The sequence below is a fragment of the Pinus tabuliformis genome, chromosome 9, assembly GCF_031772625.1.
Source record: "Pinus tabuliformis cultivar Carrire ecotype Pingquan chromosome 9, CPIR1, whole genome shotgun sequence".
NCBI classification, from domain to species: domain Eukaryota; kingdom Viridiplantae; phylum Streptophyta; class Pinopsida; order Pinales; family Pinaceae; genus Pinus; species Pinus tabuliformis.
The window spans coordinates 518,363,416-518,373,502 of NC_142307.1; the positions used below are offsets into that span (position 1 = coordinate 518,363,416).

The window sequence follows — 10,087 nt, forward strand, 5'->3', positions numbered from 1 at the left end:
TGATATAAACACCCTTCATATCCTTGGGGTCCAGCTTATATTGGTGTGCAGGGAGCCACATGACACAAATATAATTTTTTAATTGATGTGTAGGGAGCCACATGACACAAATATAATTTTTTAAATTTATTAAAAATCAGTGCAACCTAACAAACTCTGTAACACACTACAACCACTAATAAACATTAAAAAAAAAAACATATGCTAAACATATTCCCTTAAAATCAATTAAAAAAAAATCTATAAATCATCCACCTTAAATAAACAAAAAATTATAAACATTAGGCCATTTTCTTTTTTCAAAACTCCATATTTATTTACCATTTCTTTTTTCAAAACTCCATATTTATTTACCATTTTTTTTTTATTATCACCTCTTGAATAATTTTGTCAAATTCCAATAAAAACACCCTAACATAGAATAATTGAAAAAACGCAATTTGCAAATCATCTGCGATTTACTCAGTGGGAACTGAAAACCTGGTCAATTCTAAAACCGGTCAAATTTGCGATTTGTTTGAACCTCGTCACTGGACTTTTTCTAACCGGCCGGCCATAGAAAAAATACTTTCATGTCCATGGGTTAACTGTCATTTCCATTAATACATTTCTTATTCTTTTAATAATTAAAAACTCCACAGCGATCGAGTCCAAACTTATCAGTCAACACCTGCCCACCTTTTTAAATTCACATGGGTCAGATTTTATAAAGCATGTGATAATAATAATATACGCATTCCAGGCCGTGACCACCGTCACGACTAGCAGTTACAGAACGAACGAATGTTTCACGCGGATCCCTTCCTCCCTTTCTTATATCATTGCGAACATACTCTATATATATCTCTGTAACTTGTACTCGAATCCCAATTTCCAGCTGTTTATATAACGCCCGATTTCTATCATAATCCCACGCTGTGGAAGTTGTTGAACAGTTTGCAGTCAATCAGATCTGCTAGAAAACGTTTTTTCTTCTTTAAATAAGTCAGGGAGATTCTAACAAGGACCCTCTGCGAGGCAAATGTCCGGAGTTGGTGTTAGGAACGCAGAAGAAATGGCCACAAGAAACAGTGGTGGCGATGCTGTTGAATTTGAGCAAGAAAGGCCTTTACGATCGATGAAAAAACACGATCACGATGCGGCCGAGGCCGGGACTCGACCCTTGGTCTCTGAGACACAGCGGCCGCAGCCTCTCAGCCGATTGCAGAAACGGGCGCCGGCTAAAATGCATTTGAAAAGACAGTCCCCGGATTCGATGGGGTTATCTTGCAGGACCCCAATTCCTTTCCTATCTCCAATTCCTTTCTTATCTCCGCTCGTGCTGTCGTCATCGGGAACAGGAGATGTTGACAGGTTGCTGTTTACTAAAGAAACTGTAGGAATACAAAACCTAAGAGAAGAAGAAAGGGTCGTTAATGCTGTGATTCCGACGAATGGATGGCAGCACCCAGCGGCGCCATTTGTCGCCGAGAGAATCTGCTCGTTTTCCCATTGTTTTGCCGATTTGTGTATTCAAGAGCGTTATTGTTCATGATTCATTTGTGTATGGATGGTGTGTTACTGTTGTTACAGGAATTTTCAAATTCGATTATTGTTTGTTGACATTGATTCACAGCTGGCTAGCTTATTCAGCCTCCAAAATGGTTTTTATCTCTCTGGTAAAATATATCTATAGTTAATATAGGTTTGCCGTAAACAAATTTCAGATGCATCTCTTACAGCCTTCAGAATTTGCTAAGTGAGGAATTTGATAGTTTCTGCACAGAAATTTGGGTTGGGGCCAGCTTCTTAGATACATTATAATTTTTTATCAGACTTTTCTGGAGATTTCAGTGCGTTCCCATGATAAGCGGGATCAACTGTCAATATCCTGATTACACGTTTAATTCCTGATCGCTTAAGCTAAACTTCAATAATCAACATAAATGTACTCTTAAAAATAGTTTCTGCTAAACACAAATATGTTGCTCTTAATTCTTTTTTCGCTTAAACTTACTTTAACATTGAACATAAATGTACTCTTAGAAAAAGTTTATGCTGAACATAAATATGTTGCTCTTAATTTTTTTTCTTTCCCATATTTGATTCCATGGCTAGCTGTTGCAGGCTTGAGAAGATTGTCAATTCACTACCTCTTTTTAAATACAATTATTGGAATTAGATTGTAGATTTCTAAATATTTTAGAAATTATATTTTCACATTTTTAAAATTTACAATAAAAATAAAAATATATAAAATAGATTTTCAAATTGTGGTAACTTAAACATGAGTTACATGAATTAGAGGTTTATTTTACAATAAGCTTTTCAAAATTTTAATTGCTATATTCTATACAATATAAGGTAGATCTTACTTAAAAATGTAAACTTAAACCTAAACACAATATCAGTTTAGGAAACTAAAAAAATATGGTAAATAAATAAATATATAAATAAATTTAGAAGTTTGGTAAATGAATAAAACCTTTATTATATACTTACTTTAGAGGTAAAGTAAAAATATAAAAATAAAAATAAACTAGAGGTATGATAAATATATAAAATCTCTTTGTATATTTATTCTATAAATCTCTTTATATTTACAAAAACTCATAAAAAAGGTTTTATTTGGGTGAAGCCTATGAGCCAAATACAATGAGACAAATTATTATTAATAACATGAGCCAAATTGTTTGTTAAATAAATAAATATAAAAAAGGTATAAAGAGTTATGATAAATAAATAAAAATATATCAAATATAATTAGAAAACAACCTCTAATTATATACCAAGCCTATGGGAAAAATACCATGGACCAAATTATTATTAATACCATGCAAAAAAAACATTGTTAACCCTAATATTAAAAGATTAATATTAATATTATTCTTAAATCTAATATTCATATTAATATATTATATTATTAGTATTATTAAATTTAATAACTTTGGATTAATACAATATTAAATTTGTTATCTATATATATATATATATATATATATATATATATATCTATATATATATATATATATATTAACTCTAGATATATATGGGAAGGAATAACAAAGACATAGAGTGATAGAGGTGGAGAGATAGGGGGAGTGACGAGGGAGAGATGGAGATAAACTTAAGGAAAGGGGAGAGGACAAATGAAGAGAGACGAAGAGGGAGATGAGTGAGACAGGTAGAGAAGGGTAAGCGAGGGAGAGGGAGACATAAATATGGAGGTGGGAGAGAGAGATGGAGAGAGTGGGGGACATAGGGAGAGGATTGGAGGGCAGAAAGAGAGGGAGAGAGAGAGATAGAGATGGAGGAAAAGAGAGGGAGGTAGGAGAGAAAAGGAGAGAGAGGAAGGACGAGAGAGAGGACTCGAGAGATAGTAGAGAGGGAGGGATAAAGAGATGGAGTTGGAGGGGGGAGAGGGAGGGAAGAAGAAATAAATAGAGAGTGAGAAGTGAAGAGAGAGAGGGAGTGACAAGGGAGAGATAGAGAGAGAGTGCATATGTTTAAGGGTGAGATAAAGAGACAAAGAAGGAGAGATGGAGGGACAGAGGCATATAGTAACAGATTTAGAGGGTGAAGAGAGAGAGAGAGAGTGAGAGAGGTGAGAGAGAAAGGGAGAGAGAGAGGAAGCGAGAGAGTGGAGAGAGGCTGGGAAAGAGAGACGAAGACAGAGGGGGAGAGAGAGGTAGGTATGAATAAAGAAATAGAGAGAGAAAGGTGGAGAGAGAGGGGACAACCGAAGGGAAGAGAGATAGTAGCGGAGGGGGGCGGCGGGAGAGAGAGAGAGAGAGAGAGATAAATTGGAGAAAGAGAGCATATGTTTTTGGGGTGATATAGAGAGACAAAGGGAGATAGAGATATAGATGGAAGGTGAAGGGAGGGAAGAAGAGAGAGATGGAGACAAGGAAGGAGGGACAGAGAGATTGATAGATATGGAGTGAGAGAGCATGTGAGTTTGGGGGGTGAGATAGAGAGATACATAAGGAGAGATGGAGGGAGATATAGATATAGATGGAGGGGGGAGAGAGGGAAGAATATTTCTTGCACTAGATGCATTGAGGTTCCATTCTGGAGGTCAGGAGAAAACTGAATATAGGAGCAGCCAAGCTAACTAGCCCCAGGCTGATGTGTAAAGGCAACCAATCATGAAAGTGTCAGGATGATCACGAGGTCAGAGCGGGCCCTGTCCGGAGGCTGTAACCCGAAGGTTTTCTTTGTAATCCCTTCATTCAATCGAGTGGGTGAGAGGTTTTTTTTTTATAATCCCTTTGTTTATCGTGCCAGCTACAATGAGCGATACGAAGGCTCCCATAAAACCCTTTCCCTATTGGGTCGGGCTATCATGTGATAGGCTCGTGTGGCAGTTGGCTGAGTGGAACATTCAAACAAGACAACCCAAAATAATTGTAAACACACACCATTTAAAAGGAATGGACCCGGGTATTAGGAACTAGTCACAACGACAATCACATGATGTTGAGGATGCAATGGTTCTTTACGGTTTGGCTGTAATGCCTCCCCTTTGGTTCATTTACTTGAACGACCTAAGCCATGATGATTCTATTATTTATTGGGCCATGTATTTCTATCCAATGCTTGGCTTAGGGGGGTTATATGAGAAGCTTCGATTAGAGAATTGGTTGGATTGGTCTATATATGTTTAGGGGAGGAGAAAGAGAAATGTAGTGTTAGGGTTGAGAGAGAAATATGTCTGTGAAAAGAGGAGGCATGTGGAATGGGGGGTGGATTTATAATTAAGGATAATTGGAGTTTGAAATATATTTGAATATTTATAAAAAATATTTTGTGGAATAAATAAATTTTATAATTCTCTTAGAGACAAGTATTGAGAGGCTTAGTTTTTTTTTCTTTATTTTCTTTTTTCCCCTTTTAAAGATAATTATGATAGTTCGATGCAGCTATAGACTTGATAGAGTCTCAATCGAGCTTCTATTTAACCAAACCCTCTATCAAGCTATTTGAAATTTGAATTTCAAACACTCAATCAAACATTTTAATTCTCTGCAACACCATTTTATACCCTAGAGGACTCCAAGCAAAAATTGTCTTTAAGTGGGGGAGTTGATCATGTTGGATTCAGGAAGGAACCTTATATCCAATGACATAAGAGGTTGAAATTTTCGAATTCATATGGTATTTTTTTTATCTAATTTCTTTTAAACATAATGCTTGATTTTTTTTTAATAATTTTAAAGAGGTTGAATAAAAGATCAATATATACAAAACTATTTTTTTCAAAAAATATCACTATCTTCATTTAAGAGTCCTATTCAAAAGGGTACTCTTGGTTTTTCAATTTATTTAAATAGAGTCCTATTCAAAAGGGTACTCTTTGTTTTTCAATTTATTTAAATAGTTGAAAAAAAACTTAAGTGAACACATATGTCTACAGAATGCAACTTTAGAAAATAATAAAAAATATAATTTTACATAAAAATATAAAATTTTGATATGAAAAATTTAGCTCTTTTCGTGTGCATCATGCTCATATACATATTTTTTGAAAATTACACATTTTAGACTAAGTTATGCTATGTGAACACACACATAACCCTTAAGATGAGTGAAAATTTGCAAGGACGAGCATTTCATTTAATGGAAAATTGACATATTATAAGGCACTAAATATTTTTGCAAAAAATATCATTAGGACAACAACATAATTCTCCACAATTTGTATTTTTAGTTTGAGTTAAAATTGACAGTGCTTATATGAATTTTGAGGGTTTCAATTTGATAAAAGAGGAAAAACTTGAAATTTCATCGCCACATTTCGCCCAAAAGTGTAACCCATCTTCACATTTTGACCCATATATATAATCAACCTATATATATAGTCAATATTTTTTAAAATATTACATCTCTCTCTCTCTCTCTCTCTCTCTCTCTCTCTCTCTCTCTCTAAATATATATATATATATATATAACAACTCCAAATTAAATATGAAAATATTGACCAAAAAAAAAATGCCAAAATAACCTTAAAAGAAAAAGACAACCAACTAACATCAAACATCATCTGAATTTACCAAGGTATGATGGTCTGGACCCGAGCCAGGGGATGTCAGGGGCTTGAATTTTTAGTGAACATGTCCCTCCATTTGAGCCATTTGAGTTTCCAAACAATTTATATGCTCCTGGATGCACTACATTCCTCTCATAAGCTGACCAATTTATCATTCATCTCTCATAAGTTTCGTTGAATGTGATTTATGAAATCAATAGTGTCATTATGATCATCTTACCGAGATCATTTGAGTTGTTCTAAAAAACTACTTAGCTGCCAAATGAAACTAGCACTATCTTCCGATGAAGAGGCAGTGCCCACTCAGGGAAAAGGTGAAGAGAGCAGTGGGTCCATAGTTTCTCCCTGACACTACTTCAATGGATGTTGCTAACCCAAGACACCCCTCGCCTCTCATCCTCTATGTACCAAACCTTATTGAGGATGCATGATTAATGCCCACCTTATACATTCACATCCCATAATGAAGGCATTTCCAATGCACTAGTTGTTCTAAAGAACTAGTTTGGAATGCCCTTCTATCACTTTAGGGATCACCACCACCCAACCTTCCCTTTTCCAAAGCCTCTTGCTCGAGAGGCCCTTAAACTCCACCACTGAAACCACCCAAAATTTCCAAAGAGAAACTACTACACTGCTACACAACTCGACTCTAGTGCTAGATACCCCCACCAAACATTCCAAGAGAGTCACAAAAAGATCTTCTTATAAATTGTAGAGAACTTGGAGATAAACCAAATCCCAAATGCTTGCGCCAAGCAAACCCTCCTAAAAATGATTCCCCACTTTCTAGTTAACCACCAGATGATCCAAATTCCCTATAGAAAACAAAGAAGGTAAACCATAAATCACCTTACTAGGCAACCACTCTACCCCAACAATCCTAGTTGGAATAGAAAACAACATTAACACACAATTAACCAATTCTAAACACATTTCTAGGCTTAAATTTTTTTACATGGTGTGAATGACCCATAATAGTGTCTTGGTTGAGTTCGGATACCTTGATTAAAGACTAAAGACAACCTACTCGAGAGAAATTCCACTGCTTATCTCAACTCCTAATATCCACTTAATCTCACCTAAGACCTCCTGCATTCAGTTCTTCTTAGGGCCAATTCTTCTCAAGATTCTCCCTTCCACCCCCGATTTGAGACTGAAAGCCTTCCTTGTGGAATTCCTCTCCAACTGCAATCTGCAAATGAATAACTAGCCGCTAAACCACCGTCCCATTATACTATAATGCCTCAACCACCGTATAATGATCCACCACCAAGGAATGAAGAGTCTCGCATAAATTCCCTTAATGGCCACTATTGTAGCTCCTAAAGACAACCTCTTGGTTGAAAGTATAATAGTGCCTAAGACATCTTGATGAGTGCTTCAAATATCTACTGATATTTTCTATTACACTCGGTATGTTATTACCTTTGAGATGTAATTATTTCAGAACATTCCTTAAGAGGAGAACCACAAGATCGAACGCAAAACATGACTCATAGGAGCATTAATATTTGGCTTTAGTGGCCAATATCATATACACGTGCAATTTTATAGGTCATTTGTAGTATACCAGATGGAAGAAATAAAGAGGAGAGAAAACCAAAACATAGGGCTTAAACCTAAGAATCTCGTTCATTAAATTTCAGCATGAAACATATGAGAAGGAGATTTAATGAAGTGCTGAGATACATGGAGCACATTTTAAGGATTATAATTCATATCAATTATAGGCATCTTTAATCAACCTTAGACCTAAATGAATCCATAATTCCATGAAAACCATATCCAACAGCTACTATTACATGTAATCTGAGAAGAAGAGTGAAAACATATGGAACAAACACAAGAGGAAATGCATACTGCACATTTAGATGAGCTAGAATTGCCAATTTTTTTTGTTAAGCTTCCAAAGAGCATACATTTCATGGACAACTTGTAGAGCTTCTCTCTTGCAAAAACAAAATTCCAAACCTTTGGTTTGATATCATAAACTTTTTATATAGGGCCTCTGAGGGAGAGCCCATTACAAAATATTCCTTCTTGAGAAATGATCTTTGAATAAAATGAAAGGTTTGTAACTGCTCCAAATACATATGTTTTGCCTTTATCAAGCTTGCTTCAGTCAATCTATTTTACATCATTGTTAATGAACAAAAATATGAGGTTAGATGAAATATCTCTCGGTAACCTTGGATGAAAATGGATGGAGTTAGAATTTTTTTACACAATTTACTCGGGGGTAACTATCCAAATTACTATTCTAGACTACTCATCAACCATTAGATATTATCTTCATCATTACATAGAGTAACTTTATTAGAGGAATAGTAAGTTTCATGACCATTAACAACCACTGTTGTTACATTTTGATATAAACTTTATGATGTAACCTTGCATCATTTTATTGATTCTTTTAACTAGATTAGTTAATCACACACTTGATATTATAAACATCTGCTTATGCAAGGAATCCACACAATAAAAATAGCACACCAACCAACCACATCATTAGATACCGATATTCCCTAGAAACGTCGTAGGGTGAAAACCATCAAACATTTAATTTTATTATTAAACACTCGTGAGGGTGTCCACACCACACTTATAATGGAGTCCATCCCTTAACCATTGCCATAAAATATTACCAAGAAATGTCATTTAAATACAAAATATATAGCTAAAAGTTATTACATTCATCATGATATCATTTACCCACAAATCTTGATCTTTATATCTTAGTGGCCCGGTTGTTTCTTAGTGGACCATCCTGCATCTTGCACTCATCTGCATGGACCATTAATTATTTACCTGCCACCATGTTGATCATAATCTATCCTTTGCACAAATCACCATCCTTTCCTGTCATTACTGTCATCAACAAGCTTTGGTACCATGATTAGATAAAGTATTAATCAACCAATAATCGGTCTTTAAAAATGATCTTTACGCCATAAGGTGTTCCGTTTGAGATGAGCCCCCCTCCATGCCACTATGTACAATTGTGAGCCCTCAGATCACTTTGTTAGACGATAAACGTAATAAAATCCATTCGATTATTATCAACTCAATCGCCAAACCGCCAAACTTCCATGACACGCGCTATCATATCAACCACCTTCACAACATAACGATTACAGTGGCTAGGTTTATCATTCTTATGTATTTAACATCATGCTATGGTTTTGAATGGTTATGCGAGGCTCTGGGAGACGATATTAGTAGAAGCAAGGGCAGGAGTCTTGTAAGGGTTTTTGAATGAGATTGTTGCACCGTTGTTTTGATCTGTTGTTTTATTGAAAGGGAACACATTTGATCGTAGGAAACCCATAGGTTTTAAAAGCCCATTATCTGTGATTTTTCCGAGAGAAGCCACATTTTTTTCATTTGTGTCACTACAAACCCAATTTGTGATTTTTCCGATAACCACTACCTTTTTTTGTTTGCATCGCAGAAAAAACTTGCCATTTCTAGTTCATTTCACATCTTTGCACAAAGACAACGCCCGATTTGTGTAGAGAAATAAAAAAGCTTTAGTGTGTCCATGTAAAACCATTGTTTGCATGATCCAATCTATGCTTACATTGATACAAAGTAGAGGGTTTGATACAGATGAGGGACCCTCCTATTTATTTTCTCTACAGTTCTGGTATCTCCAAAAATTCCCCAGTTTTCCCAAGCAAGGTTGGCCCCATGGTTAATACGTGGTTAAAAATCGAAAAATAGTTGTCTGCCTATGCAATCCAAACCTAGGGAGGATATGCTAGGTCTCAATAAAAATTGTTTTAACCAATTTCTGGATGACATTTGATATTTTCCTCAATTTTTTTAGCATATCAAGAGATCACAAGAATGTTGCAGATTAAGGTATTTAAATTATGTAATTTGTTTTGTGTCAAAATATCAGTGATTTTTTCTCGAAATTTATTTGATTTGTCCCTTTCGAATTTATTTTCCATCCAACACTATTTCTAGAAAGACAAAATCTCCCTTACCTTAAATATATTTATATATTTAAATTATTATATATTTTCTTGATTTTTAATATATACTTTTTTT

General features: G+C 35.1%; 1 protein-coding gene across 1 annotated transcript; it reads left to right on the forward strand.

Moving 5' to 3' along the window:
- The first annotated feature begins 873 nt into the window (after positions 1-873).
- Positions 874-1,653, forward strand: LOC149149480 (uncharacterized). Its single transcript, XM_089445200.1, has one exon. The coding sequence runs from the start codon at positions 1,022-1,024 to the stop codon at positions 1,532-1,534; it is 513 nt and encodes a 170-aa protein (XP_089301326.1). The 5' UTR covers positions 874-1,021; the 3' UTR covers positions 1,535-1,653.
- The last annotated feature ends 8,434 nt before the right edge of the window (positions 1,654-10,087 follow it).